This window comes from Macaca mulatta, chromosome 17 (assembly GCF_049350105.2).
Source record: "Macaca mulatta isolate MMU2019108-1 chromosome 17, T2T-MMU8v2.0, whole genome shotgun sequence".
Classification (NCBI taxonomy): domain Eukaryota; kingdom Metazoa; phylum Chordata; class Mammalia; order Primates; family Cercopithecidae; genus Macaca; species Macaca mulatta.
In genome coordinates this window covers 107,303,961-107,316,929 of record NC_133422.1, presented here as the reverse complement: position 1 = coordinate 107,316,929, position 12,969 = coordinate 107,303,961, and the positions used below count along the sequence as shown (strand labels likewise).

The 12,969-nt window shown below is 54.0% G+C and overlaps 1 protein-coding gene across 15 annotated transcripts in view; it reads right to left on the bottom strand.

The window, feature by feature from the left end:
- Window positions 1–12,969, bottom strand: part of MCF2L (MCF.2 cell line derived transforming sequence like) — a 206,896-nt gene that overhangs the window by 26,978 nt on the left and 166,949 nt on the right. For 11 of the 15 annotated variants that reach the window (XM_077974084.1, XM_077974083.1, XM_077974079.1 and 8 more), the window contains 7 exons: window positions 12,580–12,699; window positions 9,265–9,381; window positions 8,605–8,754; window positions 6,934–7,058; window positions 5,080–5,194; window positions 670–789; window positions 51–242 (listed from right to left, as the gene is read on the bottom strand). In XM_077974084.1, coding sequence (XP_077830210.1) covers window positions 51–242; window positions 670–789; window positions 5,080–5,194; window positions 6,934–7,058; window positions 8,605–8,754; window positions 9,265–9,381; window positions 12,580–12,699 — 939 coding nt within the window. The remainder of the gene's footprint in view (window positions 1–50; window positions 243–669; window positions 790–5,079; window positions 5,195–6,933; window positions 7,059–8,604; window positions 8,755–9,264; window positions 9,382–12,579; window positions 12,700–12,969) is intronic. The other 4 variants (XM_077974078.1, XM_077974081.1, XM_077974080.1 and 1 more) reach the window with 1 other exon arrangement.

Below are 12,969 nucleotides of genomic sequence, written 5' to 3'. Positions count from 1 at the left end.
GGAGGAAGAGGCTGGTTTCACAGCTGGGGTGTAGGTCCGGCTCGGCCTACCGTCTCCAGGCGGCGGTGCAGCTCCAGGGACTTGCTGAGCAGCCCCCTCCTCCTCACGATCTCTGCAGAGAACTGGTCGCAGAGGTGCCGGAGCTCCTGGCACTTGGGGCGGATGGAGTCTACGGCGTAGTGCTTGTTCTCGATGAGCTGCTCGCCATCCAGAGACAGGGCCCGGGCCCTCTCCACAGACACCTGCAGACGGCCACCCCAGCTCAGGTCTCTTTCTGTTCGAGGCAGACGGTGCCTCGCTGTACGGGATGTGTGTCCCTGGGCACACGTGTGTCTTGCTTTCTTTGTTTACTGCTATGGATGACTGAGATGCTGCCTAACGCCCAGAGCTGTTCTGTGGCAAGTGCTTCTGGGGGCTGTGGTGGTCCCAGCAAAGGGCATTGCCCGTCTGCAGGGAGCTGACCCAGAGAAGGCCGGGCAGGGCCACGTGCTGTGGGTGGGGTGTGGGAGAGGAGGTGCACAGGCAGCAGCCCCCACCCCCTGTGGATGACCCCAGGGGCTGTGGGGGCCCATTCTCCGCTGGCGGGAGGCCCATTCCTGCGCCTTCCTGAGCAGTACTTGATGCTGCTGCTCACACTCTCCCGCCGCCCCAGCTGGGACCCCGCCTTACGCCTGATTTCTCCTCGAAGCTGGCCAGGTCCCTCAGCAGGTGCTCCACATGCGCCAGACTGTTGCCAATGTCCGTGAAGGTTGCTATCTTCTGGCACACTGCATCCAAGATGGCTTTGACCTGGAACAGAGGAGGGCCCATCTCAGGGGAGCGTCTCCCTCACCTGAACAGAGAGCACCCGCTCCAGATCAGGGAAGTGACGGAACTCAAAATCGGGCCAAGTGGTCATCAATGAAGCAGGGACCACAGTCAGGCAGGTGCACAGTCAGCCCTGAGTGGTCACCAATCAAGTGGGGACCGTGGGGCCTCTGGGTACCCACCAGTGACCTCACTGGCAGGACACTTGTTTCTCTGCGGCCTGGGTGTGACTCCGTTTATCAACCACACGCCTGAAAACAGCATGAGGAGAAGATGAGATCACGCAAGGACAAGGGCTCTGGGAGCCGAAAGCCAGCAGCAATGTGGACACTGGAATTGTCGGCATTCCTACTGGATCCTAGGCGTGGAGAGTTATGTAACTCAGTCCCTTCTAGCTTGCTACTAACTTCTAATGTCTACAATTTCTGCTGTTAGCAGGAAGACAACGGGTGTCATATAAATGATTTTTATTTTAATATTTATTTATTTATTTATTTATTTATTTATTATTTATTGAGACGGAGTTCTGTTCTTGTTGCCCAGGCTGGAGTGCAATGATGTGATCTTGGCTCACTGCAACCTCTGCCTCTCTGGTTCAAGTGATTTTCCTGCCTCAACCTCCCAAGTAGCTGGGATTATAGGTGCCAGTCGCCACGCCCAGCTAGTTTTTGCATTTTTAGTAGAGATGGGGTTTCACCATGTTGGCCAAGTTGGTCTTGAACTCCTGACCATGGGTGATCCACCTGCCTCGGCCTCCCACAGTGCTGGAATTACAGGCGTGAGCCACCATGCCTGGCCTGATTTTTAAAACATATAACTGCTTACTCCTTTAAATACAAAAGATTTTAATTTTTGTTATTGGAAATAATCCTGAGAACGGGTGTGTACGCAGACATCCCAGTGCCAAGGAGATTGTAGTTCAGATGGCCTGGGGCTGAAGGCCAGGAAGGCAGGATTCTTGTCCATCCTTGAACCCCCTGCATCTGGCACAGCTGAAGTCTGACACTTTCCATGCTACCCACAGCCACTGAGTTATGGATAATGTGCCACCTCTCAGAAACCAGCTCGGATATAGAAGAACTCAATACCATCAACCAACAGAATCTAACTGATATTTATAAAAGTTCACCTAACAATAGTAGAATATATATTCTTTTCAAGCAAGGAACATATATAAAAAAAGACCATATTCTTGGCCCATAAAACAAATCTCAGCACATTTATAAGAACTGAAATCATACAGAAGAGTATGTTCTCTCATCACAATGAATCAAACCTGAAATCAAGAATGGAAAGACAACAGGAAAATCTCTGAACACTGGAAGCCAAACAACATACATTTAAATAATTGATGGGTCAAAGAGAAAGTTCCAAAGGAAATTGGGGAAAAAAAAAAAAAAAAACTGGACTAAATGAAAAAGAAAATACAATACATCAAAATTTGTGGAACACAGCTAAATCAGTGATGAGAGGGAAATTTATAGTGTTCTTATTAAATATGCATGTTAGAAAAGAGGAATAGTCTCAAATAAAGAGTGTAAGTTCCCATCAAAGCAATCCATAGAAATAATAAAGGTAAGATCGGAAATCAATTAAGTTGAGAACAGAAAAACAACAGAAAAAACTAATGAAACAAAGAACTCGTTCTTTGGAAAGATGAGGAGGGACACATCTCAATTTAGATTGACAAAGAAAAAATGAAAGAAGATGCAAATTACAAAATCAGAAACGAAACGGGGAGTATCACTACAGACCCTGCAGACATCAAAAAGATTTAAAAAAAAAACACTATAAACAACCCTACACATTGCCTTGAAAATATCTCATTGTGAAACAGATAGTTTCAATAGTTGCATAACTATTAAGGACACTGAATTCATAATTTTAAAAGTCTCCCAAAGAAATCTCTAGGCCCAGATAGTTTTATTGAGCATCTACAAAAATCCTACAACCAACATTATACCTGATAGTGAAAAACTAAACGCTTTCCCCCTAAGGCTGGGGACAAGGCAGAGATGTCCAGTCTCACCACTCTTATCAAATGGTGGAAGCTCTAGCTGGTGCAGTATGCAGTGGGGCAGGGTGTTGGGAGGTAGAATAAAAGGCATATCTTCAAAAACGAAAAAACCAAACTGTCCTTATTTGCACATGACATGATGGTCTCTACAGAAAATTTCAAGGACTTTACAAAAAACCGTCTAGAATACGTGTGCTCAGCAGGGTCGCAGGAGACAAGATAAATATACAAAAATCAATCGTATTTCTATATGCAGCAATGCATACATAAATACCAAAATTAAAAATATAATACTGTGATGACTTCTTTAAATGGAATATTAAAGGTAAGTCAAACAAAATACGTACTGAACTTGTGTGCTGAGAACTACTTGACACTGATGAAAGAAATCAAAACAAGCGTTGAGAATACCATGTTTGTTGACTAGAAGACTCAACAGTAAAGACACTGATCTTCCTCAAAATACAGGTTTAACACAACTACTATGAAAACCCCAGGAAATTGGTTTTTGTATATGTAGACAAGATAATTTTAGATAATTTTAAAATTGGCATGAAATGGCAAAAGAACTAGAAGCTAACACAATTTTGAAAAAGAAAACAAAGAGGGAAGAATGAGTGTACTTGATTTCAAGACATTATATAGTTGCAGTAAGTAAGACCCTGTGGTATGGACAGAGGAACAGGCATGTAGATAAATGTAATTGAATAGAGTCTCCAGACCAGACCCACATAAATGTGCCTAGAGTTTTGACAATGGTGGAAGAGAAATCCAGTGGAAGAAAGAGCCTTTTCAACAAGCGGTGCTACAGCAATTGGACATCCAGAGGTAAAGCAAATCATGACCTAATTCTCATACCTTATACAAAAATTAACTCAAAATAGGTCATAGACTTCAATGTAAAACTATGAAATTCTGGGGGAAAAAAGCTTAGCGGAATATACTTGGAATCGAGGACCAAAAGTATAATCCTTAAAAGGAGAAATTGACAAGTTGGAGTTCATTGAAATTAAATGCTTTGGCTGTGTGAAATGCCCGTGAAGAGGATGAAAAGACAAGTTACAGACCAGGAGAAAATATTCGCAAAACTACATGTGTGACAAAGAACTAGTATCTGTAGTATATAACGAATTTTCAAAATGTAACAGTAAAACAAAAACACAAAACCAAACAATCCAGTTAGAAAACAGGCAACAGAAATAAGGCATTTTACCGAAGAGGATATGCGAATGGCAAAGCAGCACACGGAAAGGTGTTTAGCGCCATCAGCACTGGGGAAACGCAACGGAAAACCACCATGAGATTCCACGGCACACACATCAGGATGTGAGCATAATATAAAGAATCATTACACCACCACATGCTGGGGAAAAGGGGAAGCAACTAGTCGCTCACACGCTGAGAACCGTTTGGCAATTTCTTAAACAAAACATGCAACTACGATATAACCCTGCAATTACATTCTGGGCATTTAGGCCAAAGAAATGAGAACTGACATTTACGCCAACATCAGTACATGAATGTTTGTAACAGCTTTATCTGTAATCCTCAAACCCGGAAACAACCCAGATACCCTTCAACGGTGAATGACTGAAAGAACTGTGGTCCGTCCACACCAGGGAACACGATGAGTGAGCCACCGGCACCTGGGGGTCTGCAGAGAGCTGTGCCGAGCACCAAAGCCGATCCCGAGAGTGACATTCTGTGGGATTCATTGACATCACATTCTTGAAATGGCAAAAGTACAGCCATGGGAACAGATGAGCAGTTGCTGGGGGCTGAGGAGGGGTGGGCTGCGGGAGACACGGGTGAGTCTCTCATGAGGGGCCGCAGGCAGGAGACGTCTGGGTCTGGCTGCACGGGCCGTGTCGACGTGCACCTCATGGCTGTGACACTGTCCTAGTCTGGCACATAGCAGGGGCATCACACACGCATGTTGAATAAAAGGGCATGCAAATGACTATGAAGGGAGAGCAAAGGCTTCCTGCTAATTTACGAACAATGCGGGTGTAAGTGCGTCGCAGTGAGCCGATTTTCAATCACCTGTCTATACAGCGACGCAGTCATCAACGGTGCATTTCAAGGCTCAGCCCCACTTAATCTCACAGGCTCCACCTGGCAAGCGGAGACTTTTCTGCATTAAGCCAAAGTCAACCGCGTGGCACGGCTCGGCTCCTGGCACTGGGACCAGGGCACAGGCACAGGAGGCCCCATGGGCATCAGGGCGGCTGCCGGCTCCACCCAGGGCCACTCACCTCCCGGAAGCCCTGCTCGAAGTGCCGGAGCTGCAGGCACTGCTCCAGTTTCTGCTGATGCTTCGCCCAGAACTCATCGAAGGCAGCCTCGGTTTCGTTCAGCTGGGCCAGGAGCCTGGGAGAGAGGAGGAGCTGACCATCTGCGTGGCCCAGGGTGCCCCACACAACGCGGAGCACAGTGGGAGTTCCAGCGACCCCAAGGCTCACTCCACCCGGGCCTTCCTGAGATCCTGGCCTGCACTCACTCCCTGCACCCAAACCTGGGATCTGCGGACGCAGGCACTCAGGGCGTCAGCAAGGGAGGGAGGCCCTGGAGAAAGCATCAGGGGCCATGTGCTTTCCTTCCTGCTTCTCTCCCTTTAGGTCACTGCGACGAGGCTGCACTGCCGAGTCTGTTCATTTCATTTTTATTTTTAAAAATTTAAAAACTTTTTTTTTTTTTTTTTTGAGCCGGAGCCTTGCTCTGTCGCCCAGGCTGGAGTGCAGTGGCGCTATCTCGGCTCACTGCAAGCTCCGCCTCCCAGGTTCGCGCCATTCTCCTGCCTCAGCCTCCTGAGTAGCTGGGACTACAGGTGCCCACCACCACATCCGGCTAATTTTTTGTATTTTTAGTAAAGACGGGTTTCACCGTGTTAGCCAGGATGGTCTCAATCTCCAGACCTTGTGATCTGCCTGCCTCAGCCTCCCAAAGTGCTGGGATTACAGGCGTGAGCCACCGCTCCTGGCCAAAAACTTTTTTTTTTATTTATTTTTTGAGATAGGGTCTGGTTGTATCACCTGGGCTGGGTGCAGTAGTGCAATCTCGGCTCACTGCAACCTCTGCCTCCGAGTAGCTGGGACTCCAGCTGTGCACCACCCAGTCAGCCCCACGCCCACCCTGCCAGGCGTGTGCACGGATCAGCTTCACTTTACAGATGAGGAAACTGAGTCTTTGGGAAGCTGACACGGTGTCCGACACCAGCCAGGGCAAGGCCGACCCTCATGGGCTGTGCTCCAACCTCCGCCTTGTGGACCACAGCACCCCATCTACGAGGAGCCCCTCAAGGATGCGCCCTTCAGTCCCCGGGGTGTCTGGCGTGTCCCTGGCACAGAAGGCAGCTCAGGCTGTGGGCCACGCTGCATGGGAGTCAACGGCAGCTGAGAGTCAAAAGGACCAGCTCGGTCTAGGCCTGGGTGCGCCCCGCACGGCCCTGCCGGACAAGCCGCTATCCAGCTGTGTGGGCCCTGCTCCTCAGCTGGGAGGCGAGGCTGACAGCACCCACCAGCGAGGATGGGACAGGGGAGGCTTGGGGAGTCTTGGGGAGGACGGGATGGGTGAGGCTCGGGGAGCTCTGGGGGGTTGTGGGGGGTGCTCAGGTAGTTCTGGACATCCTAGAGCACCATGCCAACCACACAAATGCCCTACCCGGTGCTGCTATAAAGCTGGAAGCCCAAGGGAGGAATATGAGAATCACACTTTTACAATGAAAGTAAGAAACACTAGCTGCAGCGAGGAGAACCCCAAGCTTTCTCCCTGTCCATGGAAGCCCTGCTCGGAACGCAGCAGCCCCACGTCTAAGGCCTCTGCTTCCCCTAACGTCTCCTTCATGCCTGCAAAAGGGCGTTTGCTCTAGGAAATTGCCCCTAGAACAGCGGCTTTCTGTGGGGTTCAGGAGAAACGCATTTCAGCAGGAGGAGCCAGGTCCACACAGAGGCCTGGAGGCTGGCTGCTGTGCTGGCCCCGGCCAGGAGGGGGGCTGCCTGCCGCGTGGCTTGCCATTTCCGTGGCCTCTTTCTTTCGGAGAGGCTGTGTGCCTGAGAGGATCCTTCCCTGGACTCGGACAGCACAAGGGCAGGAAGGCGGCCGGGCCTCACCTCTGCACGGTGGCCTGGTTGTCGAGCTGGTCCTGGTTCACGCCGGGCTCTGAGCCCTCAGCCTGCAGCTCCCCGAGGCTCTCCAGAACGCTGTGCCCCTCTTTCAGTGCCAGCCTCAAATCCTCCTGTGGAGAGAACGCAGCCTTGCACCCCCGCCCCATCCAGGCGCTCAGCGCAGGCCAGTGGTGAGGCCTTGTGGGGCCTTGCTCTTGAGGTGGCGGGGACTGAGGAGGGGGTCAACCCCTGACTCCTGAGTCCTTCCAGTCTCTTCTGTGGGGTCGTGCGGGCAGGGCAGGCTGATGTGGGGGACTCCCTCACTCCCGTGTGCCCCGGGGCAGAATTGCCGTTACAGGTCACTCAGGGCAACAGGTTATGGTGAGAGTCACCGGAGACCCAGAGACACCAGGCAACCAGAAGACCAGGAGACCAGGAGACCCGGAGACCAGGAGACCCAGAGACCCAGAGACCAGGAGACCAGGAGACTAGGAGACCCGGAGACCAGGAGACCAGGAGACCCAGAGACCAGGAGACCAGGAGATCAGGAGACCCGGAGACCCGGAGACCCAGAGACCAGGAGACCAGGAGACCAGGAGACCTGGAGACCAGGAGACCCGGAGACCTGGAGACCAGGAGACCCAGAGACCAGGAGACCAGGAGACCCGGAGACCTGGAGACCAGGAGACCCAGAGACCAGGAGACCAGGAGACCCAGAGACCAGGAGACCAGGAGACCAGGAGACCTGGAGACCAGGAGACCCAAAGACCAGGAGACCAGGAGCCCAGGAGACCCAGAGACCAGGAGACCCAGAGACCAGGAGACCCAGAGACCAGGAGACCCAGAGACCAGGAGACCCAGAGCCCAGGAGACCAGGAGACCCAGAGACCAGGAGACCCGGAGACCCAGAGACCAGGAGACCAGGAGATCAGGAGACCCAGAGCCCAGGAGACCAGGAGCCCAGGAGACCCGGAGACTAGGAGACCAGACAACCAGGAGACCAGGAGACCCGGAGACCAGGAGACCAGGAGACCAGGCTTTCTCATGGTGCCTGCTCCTGGTCCTCACAGTGTCCTCACGGTGGAGTGGCCGGGCGAGCACAGAGGCACAGCCCTCAGGGACACACCAGCAGGTCATGGCCCTGGGCCACCGTTGCTGCAAAGCCAGAGGCAGAACAGCAGGGAGCATGTGCTCCTCAGAATACATTTGTCTCAGCAAGGGCTGTGGACACGTGAGCACTGGGAGTTTTCTGCGAACAGAACTCCAACCACCACTTCATCGCCTGCTCGGCATGAGAAAGCGGCACAGACATCCTGTCTCGGTCACACTCAGAAGCCACAGAGCAGTCTATTCGGGAGCTCCCTGCAGAGACAGCCAAAAGCGCTTGAGAGGAGAGCCGGCCCCGGTCCCCCTCCTGAAGCCACGGCCGCCCAGGGCCAATGGTTGACCCAACGCCATAACGGCAGCCGCAGCTAGCATGCTACAGGGTTCATTTTTGCTGCTTTTATTCCGTCCTCATCGGAGAAGTTGCCCAGCTAATCGCCATCAAAAGGCATCTCAAGCCTGCTGACTTCTTGGTTTCACGTGCTGCCAACACAAACTCCCATGGGGACGGAAGACCCCCCGCAGCTTCTGACCGGAGCCCCTGCAGCCTCCAACCGGAGCGCCCCCACATACCTTCGCCTTGTCCTTCTTCTCTGTGTGCGCACACAGCACTGAGCTCGTCGACTGGACGTCATTGGGCAGCTCTGTTTCGGCCAGCTCGGTCCCGAAGGACTGCAGCATCTGAGCCGTATGCTTCACCATGAGGGCGAAACTTTCGATGGCCTTGGAGACAGAGAAAACACAATTGCACGCCTTGTGCACTGCACCCACCTCCTGCTGCCCTGAAAGCAGACACCGGCGGAAACCGTTCCCGCGCAGACCCATCAGGCGAGGTTAGCTAATGCGAGGACAGTGAACACCCTCCCACAGCATCCTGCCCTCCTTGACCTCTTAAGAAACATACCAGGCCACTCTACACATGTGCCCGTCACCTAGAGTCGCCTGTGCCGCCTCTCCCTGTCGAGCAGTGAGTGTTGCAAACCACAACGCAAGAGTTTTTTTTTTTTCCGTCTCCAAGCCCAGAGAAAGCCACTCCCAAACTTATTACTCATGTTACTTCTTTACAATGACTAAGGTCCACCGAGACCATCTCCTCATTCTTGGGAAAGAAAACGACTGTTAATGTGAACATGTTTTTGGAAAAGGCCGTGCTGTGACGCGAGAGCAATTCCGTGGAGGTGCTCGAGCTGGTAGCAGCCAGCCCCGGCCCCCACCGGCCCTGACGCAGCTCACCGTGCGCTGGCACAGCCACCGGGAGTGGCAATAGTCCAGGGTCCCGCCCAGGTCCTCGGTCAGCTGCGACTTATCGATGTAACCGTGTAAGTCTGGTACGGAGCTCAGCATTATGACCTGGAGAAGAAAGGGAGTGGGTGGTGGCGTTTGGGATTATTGTTGGCTCCCGAAAGAGCTGCCCCATCAGCAGAACACACAGCAGCACAGAGGGGACCACGTCTGCCTGGACGCTGCGGGCGGCTGTGTGGATGGGGGCACCTGGACACGGTGGGCGGCTGTGCGGATGGGGGCACCTGGACACGGTGGGCGGCTGTGCGGATGGGGGCACCCGGACATGGTGGGCGGCTGTGTGGACGGGGGCACCTGGACGCTGTGGGCGGCTGTGCAGGCAGAGGTGCCTAGACGCTGTGGGTGGCTGAGCGGATGGGGATGCCTGGACGCTGTTGGTGCCTGTGCAGATGGGGGTGCCTGGATGCTGTGGGCAGCTGTGTGGACAAGGGCGCCTGGACATTGTGGGTGGCTGTGTGGACAGGGGTGCCTGGCTTCGGACCTGTGTGGACCCGGGTGTGGGTCCCAGCTGCCCTCAGGCCAACCGCCCACTCTCTGTGTCTCGGCTGCCTCCTTCGTAAATGGGCATGTTGTGCCTGAGCTGATCACACCACGGCGAGGAGCCAATGACGCTGTCGGAGGTGCACAAAACCCAACGCAGAGTGGCCTGTGATGGCCACGGACACGCAGCAGGCGTTTACACCTCCTCCAGCAACATCATCAGACAGCGCTCTGATGGGAAAGATGCTCATTTTTATCCCTGTTCCTGCCAAAAACACCCCGCGGTCATTGCAGACACCAGCTGAAATCAACACCCCAGCGCCGAGGCCGGACGGGGAGAGGCTGGCAGTTCCCCCACTGTCATGGTTACGCGGGAAACCTGTGCTTGCAACGGCCGCATAAGCTCCATGTGCCTTGTCTTCGTTTCTCTGCCTTTCTCTTGCCCTTTTTGAGGCCACTCCATCCGGGGGTTTGGATAAAATCTAGGCTTGGCTTTGCAAGCTCAGACGGGACCACAAAATGGGTCTCCCGAGGTTTAGCTCAAGGGTTATTTGACACCACACGATGTATTATTAAATACCATATCAGTCTAGAGTGGGGACTCTCAACTGGGAGTGATTGTGCCAGACAGCCATGGCAGCAGAGGTGCCAGGGCCACCGTTCTCCCTAACGTCTCCTTTCTAGGGCTGAGTTCAGCAGCCAGCCCTGAAACACGGACACACACGGGTCAACAACTGCATCCTTCACATCATCCGCTCTGTAACTTCAAGAATTATCTTTTTTTTTTTTTTTTTAGACGGAGTCTTGCTCTGTCACCCAGGCTGGAGTGCAGTGGCCGGATCTCAGCTCACTGCAAGCTCCGCCTCCCGGGTTCACGCCATTCTCCTGCCTCAGCCTCCCAAGTAGCTGGGACTACAGGCGCCCGCCACCTCGCCCAGCTAGTTTTTTGTATTTTTTAGTAGAGACGGGGTTTCACCGTGTTAGCCAGGATGGTCTCGATCTCCTGACCTCGTGATCCGCCCGTCTCGGCCTCCCAAAGTGCTGGGATTACAGGCTTGAGCCACCGCGCCCGGCCAACTTCAAGAATTATCTAAGCGGGGCTGTGAGTTTGAAGATGCTGCTGATTTTTGTGAAACCCATTTTGATGGCTTGCTGTGGAGCCACTGTGCAGGGGAGCCTGTGGCATGGATGACCCATGAGGTCGGCCTTGCTCCCCGTGACACATCTGTGGTCACAAAGCCTATGGCTACTGTGCTGTGCCTGCCAAATAGGAGGGAAGGAGGGCACACGGAGTTATCTCTATCATAAGCACCATAACACGCACACGCCACTGCAAGAGGTGCCATCCGCAGGGCGCTGAGCTGCACACACAATGCCTAGCTCGTCCTGGTGTCAGGACACAAGCCTCCCACTGCCCACGAGTCCCTGCTCTGCACGGTTCTGTCACTGGTTGTCTCTAGGGAATGGACGGTTCAGAAACTAAGGCTTCTCCAAGGCTACAAAAAATGGTGCATGCACAGAGTTTCCCAATGGCTTGGAAGCCGGTGGTTCTGGGGCCACCAAAGCACGATGGCACACAGCCCCATGGGGTGCCATGCAGACCGCCCTGCACCTGCAGTCACTGCTCCAGACCAGGCACCAGGGTCACAGGCGACACCTGGAGTGGACTGCATGGGGGTGGGCAGAGTGGATGGGGCCTTGTGGCCCCCAGGGCTGTCTTGGGCAGGGGGAGAGGAGGGGGGAAGGGAGGAGGAGGGGGAGGGGAAAAAGGGGGGAGGGGGAGGGGAGTGGAAGGGGGCAGTACACGGGGGAAAGGCCCCAGGCCGTTTTCCTCCCTGTCAGAGAAGGGCTCTTGCACGTTTGGCATTGAGGTTGTAGCACAATGAGGGTGGGGAGGGAGGGCTTGTGCCACCTGATTCCCAGGGCACAGGGAGTAGTTTCACAGCGAGCGACCTGCACCCCAGATTCCCTGGCTTCCAGCAGCATCTGGCTGGTGCCATGGGGGGCTCTCAGGTGCCTGGTGCTGGCCCATATGTCTCTGTTCTTTGTGGCAGAGAAGATGTGAGCTCGCCGAGTCAGCTGACCAGGGCTCTCAGGGGGAGCTGACACAGCTGGGGCTGGTGACCGGGCTCCACAGGCTCCAAGAGACTTTGTGAAGCCTTTGTTCTTTAAAGGACAGCGGATCAGGGCAGAAGGTGCTTTCTCAGTGGGCAGTGCTGGGAGACGCTGCCCTGTGCCGCGCTATGTGGTGGCGATGGGGCAGGGATCACCCCGTTGGCTGCTCCAGGACAGGTCTGGCCCATCCCTGTCAGCAGTGGGTGCTCCCTCCCAGGTCCAGGGACGCTTACAGCCCCCTCCCCAGCCCTTCTCTCATCCCTGGGGTGCAGGCAGGGCCTGGGCTGAGTTCCTTGCAGGTGGGCCGGGGGGACTGTCAGTCCTTAGGGTCCCGAGTTCTACAGTTTTCCTGGGGGTAGGAATGTCACGTGACCCGCGTCCTGATGGGACGCCCACACAGTGGCCTGTCTGAGGTTGATGCTCTGTGTACCCCCGGTGGGGTGGGGGCTGGGGCGGGGGCGGAGGAAGAAAGGACCGCGCGGCCTCGGACGCGTTGAGGAAGTGCAGCTTCCCACCAGGTCCTACAGGGTTTTGTTGACCACGTGGCCCTGAAGTCAGCTCCTCCAGGATTTTGATGATCACAGATGAGCCAGGACGGCAATTAGTTCCGTTCTGCTCCCGCAGGATGGGGGGAAGGGGGGCGGAACTTACCGGCACCTTCATCTTAAAGTCATCTCTATTGAATTTGAAAGCGATGTCGGAGAGAGTCCTTTGGAAAAAACCCGTCGGGCGAAGCACAAGGACGAGCTGCAGGTTTGCCGGGAAAGATGCCTGCGAGAGAGGGCGAGAGACAAGAGCCTGCAGCGCGCTCTGCGGACAGCGGCCCCCCTTGCGCGGTGCCTGCGCACTGGGCTGACCGGGGAGGCACAGTTCGTGGGCCAGACATCCTCAAAGCGGCAGGTTTACACCGAGAAAAACATGGTAGAGATGCTGGCCTCTGTGAGAAGCATCACCCTTTTCTAAAAGAAAAGAAAAGCCACATGCCTTGGTAGAACGTTATGCTGCTTACACATGGAAAAGTCAAAAGCTTACAACAGTTGT